General features: G+C 40.1%; 1 protein-coding gene across 6 annotated transcripts in view; it reads right to left on the bottom strand.

Moving 5' to 3' along the window:
* The window catches only part of KDM4C (lysine demethylase 4C), a 400,301-nt gene that overhangs the window by 357,001 nt on the left and 25,560 nt on the right, over positions 1–17,740 (bottom strand). For all 6 annotated transcript variants that reach the window (XM_020904553.2, XM_070480461.1, XM_070480462.1 and 3 more), the window contains exons 2-4: positions 14,754–14,914; positions 6,418–6,593; positions 4,274–4,388 (exon numbers count right to left, since the gene is read on the bottom strand). In XM_020904553.2, coding sequence (XP_020760212.2) covers positions 4,274–4,388; positions 6,418–6,593; positions 14,754–14,897 — 435 coding nt within the window. In that variant the 5' untranslated portion in view covers positions 14,898–14,914. The remainder of the gene's footprint in view (positions 1–4,273; positions 4,389–6,417; positions 6,594–14,753; positions 14,915–17,740) is intronic.

The raw sequence follows: 17,740 nt of genomic DNA, 5'->3' as shown, positions 1-17,740 counted from the left end.
GCCTCTATATTAGAAGTTAGTAAACCTTTTCTGCAAAGGACTTAGCTTTTGTGGGCCGTACAATCTGTCACAATGACTCAACTCTTCCACTGTAGTACAAAAAAGCCATATATAATATGTAGAGGGACAATAAGGCTATGCTCCAATAAAACTTTATTTACAAAGACAAGCAAGGCTTTTCATCATACACCCAAAGACTGGGCTTTGTCATGGCATGCCTTTGATAGGCTTGGCATTTTGGTTTAAAAAGTAGCAACTACCTTAAGGGCTTCCCTGGTGGCTCAGTGGTAAAAGAATCCACCTGCCAATGCAGGAGACAATGGCTGGACCACTGGCTCGGGAAGATCCCCCGGAGAAGGAAATGGCAACCACTCTAGTATTCTTGCCTAGGAAATCCCATGTGACAGAGGAGCCTGGCGGGCTACAGTCCATGGGTTCACAAGAATCGGACATGACTGAGCAACTAAACAACAGCAACCTCCTTAAATCATGTTACTGCTACTGCTGCCAGAGGCCACTGCCCATGGTGCTGAGATTTTAAAGTATATCCTAAGGAAATCAAGCTCTGAAAGCATCAATCGAATGAAAGAGGGACCAAGACTTCTCCCCTGGAATCTCCAGACCCTAGTCCCTTTACTGTTAAGACTGATTGTCCTCAACCAGTCCTTCACGAACACCCTCACCCCTAATTCCGATGTTGTATCCACACCTGGATCAATGCTACAATGGCACCCCTATTTGTTCTTTAACAGACCTGCCTGGTGCTATAAGATAAATATCCAAGAAGGAGGAGCCCCGGCAATCCATCTCCGGCCAGGCTGATCCTCTCCCTCAGATCCCACAGCCACTGCTCCAGGTCTGCCTCACTCTCCTTAAGCCCAAGCTCACCAAAAAGCCTTCAAATTCAATTTTTAGAAAAACAAAGAGAGGGATAGACAAATTATTAAGTGCAATCTTATCCTCCAATTTACCTAGCTTCTGTCCCATTCTTCTCTCCCCTCCCCCTACCTGTCTTGAACTTGCTCATCTAGGACAAGCTCATCTCTCCGACAAAAAAAAAAAAACCTTCCTTCTACACCAAGCCCAGAAGTGCCTCTCTGGGCTCCCTGGAACCCCACACCTGCCCCCCAAGTCTGTGAATTACCTGCGAACTAGGATCCTTACTCACCTTTGCACACTGCACAAACTGTTTATCTTACCTTCCCCACACCCTCTCTAGGAACTCCTACTGCCACCAACAGAAGGTTATGAATTTTGAATCCTTCTTTTAACATTAAAGGGAATAGCCATAACTACAAATCAGGCAGGAAAATGAACTAAAATTTGATGACTATAATCCCTTTCAAAATAATGCCAGGAACCATAACAAACCAACATCCAATACAATTTAAATATTGAAGTGAGCAGTTAAACAATGCAAAGATACAATAGGAAAGAGCAAAACACACAAGCTTTTTCCAATGCACATTCATTGCAATGACTTCAAATGTTCCTGACACAAGTTATTATTACACTCACTCTTCATTACTCTCTTTAATGCACTCTTTCTCTTGTTGCTCTCCATCTACCTCAAGGGGGCAAATACAAGTTACTTTTCATTTGCTTGAATTTAGTTGTCTTGTGTGTGATTGGTTTTGTTTACCAGTGCCAGTTCACAACATCTCTCATGTCTTTCTTTATGCTACAAAAGCACTGAAAATGTCAGCTCAGTTCTGGAGTTACTAAATGCCCCTACAGAAATTCCATAAAACAGTATGCCTTGTAGGTCCTACCAAAATGACAGATTTCTGGCTCCAAAACTTGTAAATAATGAGGGTGCTTTAAAAACTGCATGTTTACAAACCAGTGAATTTTGTTCATCGAATTTTAATAACTAAAGTTACTCAAATCTGAAGTCTAAAGTCAATGTTCCCTTGAAGCAATGCCATTGTGTAACTGGTTTTCAAACACAAGCAGTAAATTAATAAGCACTACAAAACCAAGCCCATCAGCCTCATCTGTGCTATCAACAATTATATTATTTTACTATCAAATATGAAAAGCTAGTTCAGGGCAGCTTTATGTCAACTGTTCTGAAAATCATACACTGTTTCTACTCCTTGATTATATTTGCAAAAAAGGAACAAAGAGCTCAATGATCCTGAGGTGTGGTTAGAAAAAAATATTGACTAAGTTTTATTTTTGAGCCTTAAGACACGCAACCTCTCAGCCCAAAATCCAGATGATTCCTCAACTGTCTTCCTTTCAGAAACCTGAAAACTTGCCAGGATACCATAGGGAAGAAACCACAGAGAAGACACAAAATAAACCATGAGCTCAGGGGACATTCGTAGGTGACACAGACCTAGCTTTACACATTTCCACAACTGTGAGACTGACTCTACATAATTACTTCCTTAAAACTGGTGTGGAGAATAAGAGCACCTGGCAGCTTACCAGCCTTGTAACTTTGAGAAAACATTTAACTTTTCTGGGCCTCAACTGAAAATACCAACAGTATTTGCCTGGCCTCACCCATTTCAAGATGCCATCTTCTGTGAGGAAGATTTAGTACTAGTGGCACCCATTTTCCTAAATGTAAGTAACCAAAACATGCAAACTTAAAAGAGATTTGTCATTACTAAAGAATAAATCAATAAGAATATACTTGGAGTACAAATGAATCATTTTGCTCTACTGTAGAATTTAACACATTGTAAATCAAATACACTTCAATTTTTTAAAAGGAGGGAAAAAGAATATACTCGGAATTGAAATACCAAAAAACACAGCAAAGACTTAATATAAGGTACAATCTGAAATCGCTGGAGCTAGAATACACTGAAATGATCCTCTGGAGAGCAATACTGAAAATGCTTCTAAAGCAAAGCCTTTGAGGTGGGGAAACACAAACACACACGCAAGTATATATATATACTAACATAAAAGGCCAAAAGGAAATCATAGAGGTTATGTTTGTTTGGTAAGCTTTTAAGTAATCTTTTCTTCATATTTTTCTCTATTTTTAAAGTTTTCTATATAAGTATGTACTAACTTAACAATAAATTCTCAATATGGAGGTTACTTACACTGGTGAAAATCCAACTAATAATAGCCTCCAACTAATAATAATAAATGGAAAATAAAATAAAATTCTGCGAAAAAAATAAATAAATAAAGGGAAATTCTTCACTGGATCCTTCATATGGGGGGAAAAAGCAATTTATAAAGAACATTACTGGGAAACTTAGGGATCTATGAAAATAGTCTCTATATTAGATACTATTATATAAATGTTGAAAGTCGCTCAGTCGTATCTGACTCTTTTTGCAACCCCATGGACTCTATAGTCCCTGGAATTCTCCAGGCCAGAATACTGGAGTGAGTGGCCTTTCCCTTCTCCAGGGGATCTTCCCAACCCAGGGATCGAACCCAGGTCTCCCACAATGCAGGCAGATTCTTACCAGCTAAGCCACAAGGGAAGCCCAATATAAATCTTAAATTGCCTCATAACTAAAAGATTCATGCTGAAATAATTAAGGGTGAACTGTCATGTTTGTAACTCACTTTCAAATGTTACAGCAGAGGGACAGAGAGACAGAGACAAAGACAGAATGACAGAGAAACAAAAAGCAAATGCAGCAAAATTAACAACTCGTGAATCCACGTGAAGGCATCCAGTGTGCACTGCATTACTTCAACTTTTTGGTAGGCAAGAAATTTTTCAAACTAAAACAAGGGAAAATGTAAAACAGGTTTCAAAAGGAAAAAAATTTAATAGGATTTTAAGTATTGGGGGAGGCAAGAAGGATATTATATCAAGCAGATTACATTCTCATGAAAAATAACTGGAAAGACTGCAAGGTGTATTTAAAAAAAAAACTCCTCACAATTTGGGAGTGGTAAAAAAAAAGAGAATATAAGCATGTTACAGGAAGAATACATATTAATACTACTTTTTTCTTAAGGTGGTACTATTATGAATAATATTTCCTGTTTTCCAAGTATTTTTATAATGTGCTTTTGCTTTTAAAAATTTTGAGTGTAATTTAAAGACTAGCCAGATAACTACATACTGTTGAACAGTCTCAGCTATTTGTACAATTAGCTGGTATCAATTTAAAAACCAGCAGCAGGAGCAATCATACTGATGTGTCTTTATTTCCCCTTGTCCTATGAGGAGTTATGGGTCACACAAAGCACAACAAATAACTGCTTCTCAACCACCTAAAATGGTAACGGAAACAGTAACATGAAATGATACCTTATAAAACCCACTATAATAGAAATATACCTCATCATATATGCTCCCATTAATGTCTGCACCATAAATCGGTGCCACGAAGGTTAAGTTCTTCCAGTACTTGCGCTCCAAATCTTCATAGTCCAAGTATCTCGGGGCACAGTACCTGGGAAAGGGAGAGGGGACAAAGCCCACACAGTAAAGGCGATGTTAAGACTTCCCCTACCCACCACCTTCTAAACACAATTCCATCCAAATGAAAATACTGCATCCTCATGCTGTCAAACCTAACAAGTAAATACGTAAATGTATTATCATAGATCTCTCAAGACTCTCCTAAATAACTCTATATGAAAACTTCATTTCTTGACTAAGAAACATACTTCCATGAAAGTACCAACAACAGAAGCAAAAAATTCGTTAAAACTCATTATTTTATCTTTCAAAACATTTTCTAAACTCTTTAACCAATTATACTAGAACAATTTAAAATGTATGAAGTAGAGATTCCACTAAAATTTAGTGTAAATGAAATAAGCTATTTAATACTTTAAGGATGACTCAGGAAAGAAAAATTAGGGGAAAAAAAAAAGAATGACTCTGGAAATGGGCACTAGAAGATGGAGAACAGAATACAATATACAGTTTATAAGAAATTGGATAAAATTGCTTCTGCAATCTTGTTTTGGCACTGAACTTTTTATTAGAGTTCTTATAGAGTATGAAAGCAAACCAATCCAATCTATGATTAAAGTTTTACATTCTCAAATGAGATCTGAAACAATGAGGTTTTACCAATGCCTAACAAAAAAACAAAAAAAAAAAACTCGAGAAACTTGAATTAACTATCAAATGTTTAATTCCTTTGGAATAGCAATTATGCTCCATAACAGGAACTTCGTATAGAATAAAAGATTCTTCAACTACCATCGAGTGCTTACTATGTCAAATACAGTGGTTTTTTTTTTTTTTAAGATCATTCAGAGGACTCAATCTCATGCATACCCATCCAGGGAATTTTAGACAATGATGTTTTTAGGTTGGATAGTTGATTGGTTTGGTAGGAAAGGGGTGTTTCTAGATTAATGTCTTGATCTAAGACTTTAATGACTATATAAAAAAAATGTTTAAAGGTAGTTTAATAATAATAACTGTGACAGTTTCTAAATATATCCACAAATTCTTTGATACATCTCCCTTCAAGATATACAGCTTAATTATCCTCCCCTTAAGAATGGGCTGCACTTGGCATATTTGTTATGCCAAATGGCAGAAATGATAGTCAAGAAACAGGTAATGAAAAGACAGTTTGTTTTCCATCTTGGTAACTTCTGGATCACTTGCTTCTGAAGAAGCTAGATGCCACACAACACAAGGAATAGCTCTTGCAGCAAGGAACTCAGGACTCCAGCCAACAGCCACAGAAGGGGAGCAATCTTGGAAGAAAATCCTCTAGACACAATCAAGTCTTCAGGTGACAGCAGCTCCACCCAACTTGACTATAACTTTATGCAAGGTCCTGAGCCACAGCCACCCGGCTAAGCCAATCTTAGCCTCCTGACCTTTAGAAACTGAGATGTTAAATGTTTATTGATCTAAGATACTAAAGTTTGGGGTCATTCATTACAAAGTAACAGGTGACTAATGTGACAGGTGACAATAATGGGGGCCATTCAAGTCATTCAAGGATTTTCCTTTCTTTTCTTTTCTTTTTTTCTATTTATTTCATTTATTTATTTCGCTGTGCCCGGCCTTAGTTACAGCATGTAGGATCTATTTCCCTGACTTGGGATTGAACCCGGGCCACAGTCTTAGCCATTGGACCACTAGGAAAATCCCCAGGGATTTTCTTTTTAAATTATTCTTCTAATATCTGTAACTTATCATTTAAGATTTAAACATTACCACACACAGAAGAAATTGCCTAACAAAGAGGAGTCAAGCGTAGAAACAAAAATTCAAAGTAAAAGACAGGGACAAAAATCCACTTACAGATACTATGAATGAGATGATAAAATGAGGAACAATTTTTCTAGAAGGCAGACAACCACCTAAAAAGCAGAAACAGTTAAATGGGAAACGAAATAAACTCTGTAGAAGGCTCCTGCTCTTCACAAGCTTCCATCTCCTTGGTTTCTTACCATACTCACCTACATCTTCGAAAGAAATAAAAATAGCACACTGAATCTACTCACTTGCCACTGTTGGCCAGCTGCCTGAACTCCTTCACTGTCATGGCTTTTTTCTGGATGTTGTATTGAGTGAACAGTCCAGACTGCCCTGTGACCATCTGCTGAATCGGAGCTGGAATAAGCAAGTTGTCAATGTCATCATAGCACTGCCTTGGCTTCCACTCCTTAGGGGGAATCACCTAAAAGTAAAATAATAAAATATTATTTGGAAAACATTCCACATTGTTATTTAGCTCTCAAGTTCCAGCAGAATACAAGTAAAGAATTTCTCATCTTTTCTATGACAAATGTGTAAAAGAACTGTGGAGATTTACATTAAAGGAAATGATTTCATTCTCCCAAACATTTACCTCATGACATGACATTTTTAAACAAAATTTACTGAGTACTCACTATACCAAATACTGAACTTGCATTAATTAACTTATTATTACTTGATACAGTTAACCTATTTTCAAGGTAAAATGGAGAGATACACAGAAATAAAATAACTTGCTAAAGTTCAAATGCTGTCTATATTATCATGAGAAAAATAAGTACTGTGCTTAGTAGTTCAGCTGGTAAAGAATCTGCCTGCAATGTAGGAGACCCCAGTTCGGTTCCTGGGTCAGGAAGATCCCCTGAAGAAGGGATAGGCCACCCACTCCAATATTCTTCAGCTTCCCTGGTGACTCCGCTGGTAAAGAATCCGCCTGCAGTGCAGGAGACCTGGGTTTGATCCCTGGGTTGGGAAGATCGCCTGGAGGAGGGCACAGCAACCCACTCCAGTATTCTTGTCTGGAGAATCCCCATGGACAGAGGAGCCTGGCAGGCTAGAGTCCATGGAGTCGCAAAAAGTCACAACTGAGTGACTAAGCACAGCACAGTAGCAGCGTTTAGTCAATATCATTTCTTTAAATACCTCTCATACAATATAGCAAATGAAGAGTGGTGAGCTAGTAAATGTTTAACAACTAACTTTCTGGGGAGGTGGGGGAAACCCTGATTCGTAGCTTTGGCCTATTCTTTTAAAAATTTAATTGCAAAATACAGATAGCACACATGCAGAAAATGCACAATCACAAATATGTATCTCTGTGAGTTATTATAAAGCAAACACCAGAGTACCCACTGTTACATGTAAGAAATAGGATATTGCTTGTACCCAGAGGTCCTGGTACCTTTTTCTACACACATCCCCCTATTGCTCACAAAGTATTCACTATCATGGCACTTATGGTATTCATTTCCTTGCTGGGTTTTATAGTTTTATGTCTGTGTATCCAACCCTAACAACAGTTTTTTAAATGCACAGAAATGTAAGCATGCATATATAAATATATATGTGTGTGTGTGTGTGTATACACACATACTCCTTATCTTTTCTATTTTACTCGATATTTTTGTGAGGTTCAAACACGATGACCTAGGCTGCTGAAGTTTGTTCGTTTTCGTTCCTACTTAATATGCCTTTGTATGAATATTTACGTTAAAAGATGACTATTTCGTGATCACTTTTTTCTAATTATCGGCAACTGTAAACAACACTGCTATTAATATAGATGTATGCATCTTCTGCAGCATGTGAGCACACAGTTCTCTAAATATACACCCATGCAGAGATCCTAACAGTGAAATTGCTATGACACAGGATACGCACAGATCAAATTCAATCATTATTACCAAACTTTTGCCAAAGTGGTTGTACCATTTCATAGTCCCACCAGCAATGTGTGAAAGTCCCTATTGCTCCACATCTTCATCATCACTTTGTAGTGCTGATCTGGTAAATGTGTAATGGTACTCAAGTAGGTATTCGATTAGCATTTTCTGATAACTAAAGAAATCTCTTCATATATTCATTGACCCTATAGATATCCTTTCTCAAAAAGTATTTATTTAAGCCTCTTGCCAATTTTACTATTGCATTGTCAGCCTTTTTTTATTAATGTATAGAATTCTGCATAGAGTCTGGTTATTCTTGCGTGTGTACATTTCCAAGTATATATGTGTGTGTGTGTGTGTGTGTGTGTGTGTGTGTGTGTGTGTATAAACATCAAATATCTTTTCTTACCCTGAAACTTCCCCTTCAATCTCCTTAACTGTTCAGTTCAGTTTAGTCGCTCAGTTGTGTCCAACTCTGCGACTCCATGGATCACAGCACGCCAGGCCTCCCTCTCCATCACCAACTGCCGGAGTTTACTCAAACTCATGTCCATTGAATCGGTGATGCCATCCAGCCATCTCAAGCTCTGTCATTCCCTTCTCCTCCTGCCTTCAATCTTTCCCAGCATCAGGGTCTTTTCCAGTGACTCAATTCTTCTTATCAGGAGGCCAAAGTATTGGAGTTTCAGTTTCACCATCAGTCCTTCCAATGAATATTCAGGAATGATTTCCTTTAGGATGGACTGGTTGGATCTCCTTGCAGTCCAAGGGACTCTCGGGAGTCTTCTACTGCACCACAGTTCGAAAGCATCAATTCTTCGGCGCTCTTCTTTCTTTACAGTCCAACTCTCACATCCATACATGACTACTGGAAAAACCATAGCCTTGACTAGATGGACCTTTGTTGGTAAAGTAATGCCTCTGCTTTTTAATATGCTGTCTAGGTTTGTCATAACTTTTCTTCCCAGGAGCAAGTGTTTTTTAATTTCATGGCTGCAGTCACCATTTTCAGTGATTTTGGAGCCCAAGAAAATAAAGTCTGTCACTGCTTCCACTGTTTACCCATCTATTTGCCAAGAAGAGATGGGACCAGATGCCATGATATTAGTTTTCTGAATGTTGAGTTTTAAGCCAACTTTTTTACTCTCCTCTTTCACCTTCATCAAGAGGCTCTTTAGTTCTTTAGTTTAGTTCTCCTTAACTGTATCTTTTGATAAATATAAGTTCTTCATTTTAATTTGGGCTTCCCTGATAGCTCAGTTGGTAAAGAATCCGCCTGCAATGCAGGAGATCCTGGTTCGATTTCTGGGTCGGGAAGATCCACTGGAGAAGTTAGGCTGCCCACACTAGAATTCTTGGGCTTCCCTTGTGGCTCAGCTGGGTAAGAATCCGCCTGCAATGTGGGAGACCTGGGTTCAATCCCTGGGTTGGGAAGATTCCCCTGGAGAAGGGAAAGGCTACCCACTCCAATATTCTGGCCTGAAGAATTCCATGGTCTGTATAGTCCATGGGATCACAAAGAATCATACATTTTAATATAATCCAATGTCTTCATTTTTGCCTTGATCTTCTGTTTAAAAAAATATAATTCCCTACTTGAGAGAATGCATACATTCTATTTTGTGTTCTAAGAGCTTTAAGATTTTGTCTTTCACATTGATATCTACACTGCATCTGTGACTGACTTTTGTGAAAGGTTCTGAGTTAGGCTTCATCAGATAAGAAAACCTGGAGTCAGGGAATGTGTGACTTGGCCAATGTTACACAATCAATAAATGGCTTGTTGTTGTTATTGTTCAGTCACTAAGTCAGGTCCGACTCTTTGCGATCCCATGAAGTGCAGCATGCTAGTTTTCTCTGTCCAACACTACCTCCCTGAGTTTGCTAAAACTCATATCCATTGAGTCAGTGATGCCATCCAACAATCTCAAGCTCTGTCGCCCTTCTCCTCTTGCCCTCAATTTTTCCCAGCATCAGGGTCTTTTCCAATGAGTCAGCTATTCACATCAGGTGGCCAAAGTATTGGAGTTTCAGTTTCACCATCAGTCCTTCCAATGAATATTCAGGACTGATCTCCTTTAGGATAGACTCGTTGGATTGCCTTGCAGTCCAAAGGACTCTCAGGAGTCTTCTATAGCACCACAGTTCGAAAGCATCAGTTCTTCATTGCTCAGCCTTCTTTGTGGTCCAACTCTCACATCCATACTTGACTACTGGAAAAACCACAGCTTTGACTATATGGACCTTTGTCTGTAAAGTGATGCCTCTGCTTTTTAATACACTGTCTAGGTTTGTCATAGCTATTCATCCAAAAAGCAAGTGTCTTTTTAATTTCGTGGCTGCAGCCACCGTACACATTGATTTTGGAGCCCAAGAAAATGAAATCGGACACTGTTTCCACATTTTCCCCATCTACTTGCCATGAAGGGATAAGACTGTGTGCCATGACCTTAGTTTTCTGAATGTTGAGCTTTAAGCCAGCTTTTTCACTCTCCTCTTTTATCTTCATCAAGAGGCCCTTTAGCTCCTCTTCACTTTCTGCCAATAAATGAATATTAACTCAAAAAAGAGATGGGGCGATCTTTAAACTCTAAATTTAATTTTCATCAGCAATAAGGTAATATTACACACTTGATTTTTCTCTAAGATATGTTGGTTTAAAATGAACCCAGAGACAACCACACTTTACGCTACTGAGAACACATACTCAATATTTTAAGTGTGGACAACCATACCAAATGGATAAATATACTTACACTGTCTTGATCATATTCTGAAAGGGCAAAGGATAGTAATGAAGAATTTTATAAACACTTTTTCTTCATCAGAAATGAATGTGGTTATTCAAAAAAATAAAACACAGATTTATTCAGGCTCCTGCTTAGAAATATATCTACAATCAAAATCAACATTATGTTTAGAGTTAAATATTTTCCAGAATTGTGAAAAACAGGCAGTTGTTCATCCCAAAAACATTTTGTAGCAAATTTTCTTCTCTAAAGTTAAATAACACAATACATTTACAAAAATCTAAATATTATCTTCATAATTATTCTGAGCTTGTATTCATTTACTCTGATTAAAGTTTAAAGTGTTCAGACAGAACTTTAAAAATCTGTAAGTTCAGGCCTATGACAAAAATTTTATTTTTCAACTATAATTTTAAATCTTAACACACTGTATTTTCTCACATAGGAAATGGAAGCACAATATATAATATTTAGGACTTTAAAATACTCAAAAGTTAAACTTTTACTTGTAAGGACTCTAAAGGAAGGAAACCCATTTCTCCTGAAGTTTACCTTCCTGATTATATCAAAATAGAAATATATGTTTTACATTAATATTTCCCCAACCCCAGCTTGGGCCCTATACAAGTAAAAATTACCTAACTGAAATCTGTATTTGCATTACTGATCTTGAACTATGTTGCCATTACTACCACCGACCAACTGGGAAAGGAGTGTGAGGAGGAAGGGCAGGGCTGCTCCCATCTTTCCTCACCTCTGGACACAGACAGCTACCTCCCACCTCTATGCTACTCTGGAAGCCTGCTCTGTACTCTAGAGGATAACCTCAGGCCCAGGACAGAGTATGTCCGTACTACTGCTCTGGAAGCACTGGTCATTCCTCATGTAATAATGTTTCATTATAACCTTTCTCCACAAAAAAAGTACAAGTTTTACATTTAAGGACACTGTCACTTTTTCACTTTCCCAATTAGACCAACAAATCTAGGTAGAAAGTCAGGGTGTCAAACCTCTCACTCTTGGTGGGGAAAAACATTAAATCTAAAGTATAAATCTAAAAACTGTTACCAACCAAGGCAGACTGTAATCTGAGGCCAAAGTCACTACTCAACCACTTTCTTCAAACCAATCAAATTGATCTTAATCAAAAATTAAGACCAATTCGTTAAATGATGCATTAACAAAGAATTTCACAGATGGCTCTGTTCCCCAGGGCTAGCCCTCAAAACAAATAGCAACATTGCAGTTTTAATGTATAAAATTTTATTTTATTTGGTGCAGTTTTATACATTTGCTACTGCTGCAACTTCCAGAAAAAGAAGGATGAAATTGAAGTGAAAAAAGTAGGTGAAACTGAGTCTTTGTAATCTGATGTAAAAGATGGCGAAAGTGACTAAAAAAATAGTTCATTGTATTCCTAGTAAAAGTAAAGGGAAATTACTGAATATCAAATCACTATCTCCATCTCTGTCAATGAATCTCACTTGATAAAAAGAGAATCTGGACTCAGGTTGGTGTCTGGTTCAACACTCAGAAAATTAACTGTAGTTCTCATTAACCCCACTCTGTCAGAGAATGTCCACAGGGGCACAGGCGTTCTCTCTGTACTCCAGCTCCCTCATGGGGGTAGCTGCCAATTTCTCTTCTAAGGTTACTAAACGTGCCCCTGGCCATGGGATGGTCACTAATCCAAGGGAACACAGTAAGGTACACATTTTCAGGGAACAAAGAGGGAGAGCTACAGGACAAAGGGCTGGATTCAGAGCCCCGAGAAGAGGAGAGCCAGCCCAACTCCCCGCTGCCCAAATAAAGCCCAAGCTGGTTCATTTTATGTTTATCATCAAAATTTTGTGTGTCAAATGATTCTGAAATACCATTCTCTTCTCTTCAACTTAAACATGCTTTTTTTCTCCTCAAAGAGAACCTGGAAGTGCTAAGGTTCCAAAAATGGGATCTTTGAGAGCTAACCTAATGAAAAGATTAAACTAAGGATAGCATATCTGAGAAATTCACTATAAACTTTTATCTTCTTTTTGTCTCTCTCACCCACCCCTAATCCACTCAGCTTAATATCCAGGAATTTTAAACTTTATCCAGCAGTGACTTGAACTACACAGAAAAAAAATAACAGACTGCAAGGCACAGATGGCAGCACAGTCCAACATTACAAACAGCTGCATCCAGATACAGGAGGAAGACGAACAGCGAGCCCCGCAAGCCTGGAGGTCCGTTCTGCAGCTCCTCTCAGCGCTCCGGGACCACCATGGAGATGGGGCTGCAGGAAAACGCGCGATGAGCCGCAGCAGGGAAGGCTCTGCTGGGGCTCAGGAATCTATGTGGCGATGGCGACAAGTCCTCAGAAGTCTGTGTTATAAACTCAACATTTAGAACAACAATCAAATTAAGCAAGTACCAAAAAACTCTCTTCTTCCAAAGACGATTTTAAATTGAAACAGATTTCCATCACATAAAGATACACTAATCTCAGGTTAAGGCCAAACCTAAACAGCCTCTTTCAAAGCTCTAACTCTGCGGCTACAGGGCAGCCCTGCAATGCAATCCTCAGCACTTTAGCCCTCATTGCCTATGATCCTGAGTACCCCTGACAGCACTCCTTGCGTCTGCTCTCCTCCCCCTCAAATTCATTCTTCATATAGAAGCCACTGTGATCTCATCAAAATAATATCACAAAACAAAACAAATAAACAGGGAATTCCTTGGCAGCCCAATGGTTAGGACTCAGAGCTTTAACTGCTAGGATCCTGGGTTCCATCCTTGGTCAGGGAGTTAAGATCCCGTAAGCCACACAGAGCGGCCGACAAATAAGAAACCAAGCAGCCACCAGGTCCTCCTGCCCTCTGCTTTAAGCCTATTAATGCTTCCCACTGCACTTAGAATAAAATGCCCCGTGCCTTATTATGACTGGACAAGCCGTAATGAAGCTCAGGTCAGCTTCCAGGACTCTGGACTTAATATTCTTTCTATCTCCACATCTTGAAAAGACGTTCATTTATATCCTTTAGATCTCTCCTTAGATGTCCCCCATCTCACCCCTAAAATGCTATCACCAGTACATTAGCTTCCAGAGGGCAGGGATTTTGTTCTGTACCCTCACCTCCCCCCACCACACACACACACACCCAGCATCTGACATAGGGCCTAGCACAGAGTATGCATTCTCCACATGTGATGAACAAATAACTAAAAAGAAAACAGAATAGGCAAATCCATAGAGAAAGGAAGTAGATTAGTGGTTGCCAAGAGGCAGGGGGTAGGGGATAGCAGGGAATAGAGAATGGCTGCTGAAGGGTACAGTTTATTTGGGGGGGAGGGGATGAAAATGTTCTGGAATTAGGTAGTGATGATGGTTGCACAACTCTGTGAATATACCCCCCCAAAAAACCACCAACACTGAAATGCACACTTTAAATGGATGAAATGTATGGTACGTGAATTGTATGGTATGTGAATTATGTCTAATAAATCTGTTACATTTTAAAACAGAAAGAACAAAGAAAGGAGGGAGGGAGAGAAAGCAGGCAGCAGTAGGGACAAAGAGGAAGAGAAGGGCAGAGAGGGAAGAGAGAGCGGAGCAGTACTCAGGCTTCAGGTTAATACATGCACTCTGTGAGCAATTAATGAAATCTATGAATATGCTCACATTTCTGAAACCTTTACATGAGTCTCTCTGGTTCCTGGGAATCACTCTTGGTTCAGTATGATTGTTTTCTTAAAACCCTAGAATGTAACCTAGTATAAATAGTCAAAAGAAAAATAAAATAATTATTTTTTGAAGAAATCAAATGCTCCACATGGATTAACAAGAACAAAGATTTTGCAAATGTCTTCCTTTGGAAAAAACAAGTTCCCACATCAAGAAGACTAAGAGTGTAACTAAAGGCCAAGTGATCATTTTCTGGCTTAAAAACATCTGAAGATAATCACCTTTGCAAGACCCGCTCGATGGGCTCCTTTAGATTCCATGTATGCGAGGTATCTGTTGAACTCCCGGAATTCCTCCATGGTGGGTCTGAAGGTCATGATCTTACAGCTGGGGTTGAGTGGACTCTCCACCTCGGCCACCTCCATGATGGCTGGAGCAGTCTCTACAGAGAAGATGATGAGGGCATCAGTGCTGAGTTTCTGTGTGGTAAGGTCGGTAAATAGTGGGTAAGCTTCCCTAGCAAAAACTCTTTTAGTTACTTACCATTCCCTTCTACCACCCTGTTAGTGAGACTCCCTCATCTCTCCCCGGACTCCTGAAAAGAAAAACTGTCTCTAGTTAATCCTCCTCCCAAGCTCCTACTGCTGGCGTGAAATCGCTGACCTGATTACATTGGTCTCCTCCTCAGAGTCCTTCCTAGAAAGAATGAACTTTCTAACTTTGCAAGTTTCCGGAACCCAGCTCTGAAACAGACGCTCACCTATGTATCTATGGAAAGGCCTGGTGCAGGCTGAGCAGTAAATGGATAATATTCCACATGTCCAGCACAGAGCCTACTCAGGCGTGCTTCAAGTCACCATGATATGCTTTCCTGTAATAACTTACAGACCAGCCCCCATCTGCAAAACCACCAGACACCAGGCTAAAGTGCTGGAGGCACAGTATAGGAGGTTGTACAGTACAAGAGTAAAGAAAGGTTGTCTTCCAAGCTGACTATCTGGAGGCCAAACAAACTTCAATACAAAACTATACACAGGAAGAGGTAACTGACTCCATCTGAGTTACTCAGCAATGATTTCCCTGGAAAGAGGCAGAATTGGGCCTTATGAGAAGGTGCAAAGAAGTCTGTCAGATGAGAGAAAGAGCATCTGAGGTGGTGGAAATATCTGAAGTCTGCAGAGATGGAGAAGGGAGGTTAGCTAGTCTGGAGCTCAAGAAGAAAAGATTCAGGAGATCAAAGTAGAAAAGTAGGTAGTAGTAGCACTGTGAAAATGCAGACTTAATCCTGCTGTCAAAGAACAGGGTGATTCTTCCACAAACACCTACTGAACACCTACTATGTGCCGGGCAAGGGAACTCCATGTGCCCACCATGTGCCGTGATGAGGAGCATGGGCGCGCATGCCTCAGGAAGGAGTCCCGTACATCCCACCTATACATACAGTGACAGCGCCTGGCATCTGACAGCTCAAACACCTAATCCTCTCAGAACAAAACTTTCCTTTTCTCATTTTTTTAATAATAAATTCAATTTGCCTGACAAAAAGAGGAAGTGGGAAATGAGGGATGCGGTAAATAAAGGGGAAGCATGCAAGGGGATAGGAGGTTGTAACAGTTCAGGGCTACATTATCATCATGCACTGAAGGTTTAAATCAGCCTCTATCTCACAAAGTGTATGTGAAGAAAATGAGCTACTCCAGAATTAAACCCTGTCACCCTTCAGGAATTTATATTCTAAACTAGAAGATAATCTGCATGGAGATATATTAATACCTAACAAAATATTCTGTATTCCCCCTGCCCCAGGAAGGAGGCATGCAATTTAAAAGCCTTCCAGGCCACCTCACCTGGTGATGAGAATGGCAACCCACTCAGGTATTCTTGCCTGGAGAATCCCATGGACAGAGGAACGTGGCAAGCTAAAGTCCATGGGGTCACAAAGAGCTGGACACGACTGAGCAACTTCACTTCACTTTCAGGCCACCTCCCCTGGAGAAGGAAATGGCAACCCACTCCAGTATTCTTGCCTGGAGAATCCCATGGACAGAGGAACGTAGCAAGCTAATGTCCGTGGGGTCACAAAGAGCTGGACACAACTGAGCGACTTCACTTCACTTTCAGGCCACCTCCCCAGCCCTGTCCCTTCAGGTGCACAGGCCCAAATCCCTGGGCTGCAGGATCGAAGTCCCACCTCTACATAGGATACATAGAACCCTTTAGAAGCATCCAGATCAGGCCCCTTGCAAGAACTATCATGGCCATGTCCATCATCACAGCCTGCATTATACAGTGCGTGAGTGCTAGGTCACTTCAGTCACATCTGACTCTTTGCAGCCTACATGGGCTACATGCAGTCCCCTGTAGCCTGCCAGGCTCCTCTGCTCATGGGATTTTCCAGAAACAGATAATGGAGTGGGTTGCCATGCCCTCCTCCAGGGGATCTTCTCGACCCAGGGATCAAACCTGCCATCTCCTACATAAGCGGGCAGGTTCTTTACCTGCTCAGTAGCCACTTGGGAAAACTCACATTTTATATTATGCTTCAATAAGACTCAGTGATTTGTGCTTCTCTAAACAAGTACAGCTCTCTACGCCCTTGCCCAAATTATTCCCTCCTATTGGAGCAGTGTTTACTGATTTCCTCACCTGGCAAACTCCTGTCCACTGCTGAGATTCCCAAACCTCTGGGGCAGGCCTAGGTGAGCCACCCTGTGTGTCTGGGCCTCCCTCTCTGCATCCCTCTTACATCAGCTGCCTGTCCCAGTGGCACCTGCAACCACACACTGAACTCCAAGCTCCTCAAGGGGAAGGCAGGTTCTCCACCTCTTTAAGCCCAGGTGTTTAGTCTGGTACCTGGCCTGGCTCGTAATATCTGCTGCAATAACTATTTGCTAACTGAATGACAGAATAAATGTCAACATGTTACTAAAGGATTTACACTAAATGATACCAAATGTGGAAAAAAGGAAAGCATTGGTACCTAATGTGGAAAAGTTACTTAGAAAATAGAAATCATTTAACTGGTAAAGAGTAATAGAATATAAAAATCTGAGCAGTGAGAAAGGAGAAGCCCCTAGAGCACCTCTGTAGAAACATGTGGCACTTGAAAGGCAGCCTTACTTTGCCACAGATGAAGAACAAGGGTGGCCCTGCCCCTTTCTCTAGGCAAAAGGCTTGAGAAACTGCTAAAGGAGGAACTGGAAATTCAACTGATCATTCAACTAGGTCCTAAGTGCCTGACTGGTAGGCAGACATTCAAGATGGAATG

This window comes from Odocoileus virginianus, chromosome 18 (genome assembly GCF_023699985.2).
Source record: "Odocoileus virginianus isolate 20LAN1187 ecotype Illinois chromosome 18, Ovbor_1.2, whole genome shotgun sequence".
Classification (NCBI taxonomy): domain Eukaryota; kingdom Metazoa; phylum Chordata; class Mammalia; order Artiodactyla; family Cervidae; genus Odocoileus; species Odocoileus virginianus.
The sequence above is the reverse complement of the archived record's forward strand: the minus strand, read 5'-3'. Positions and strand labels throughout refer to the sequence as shown.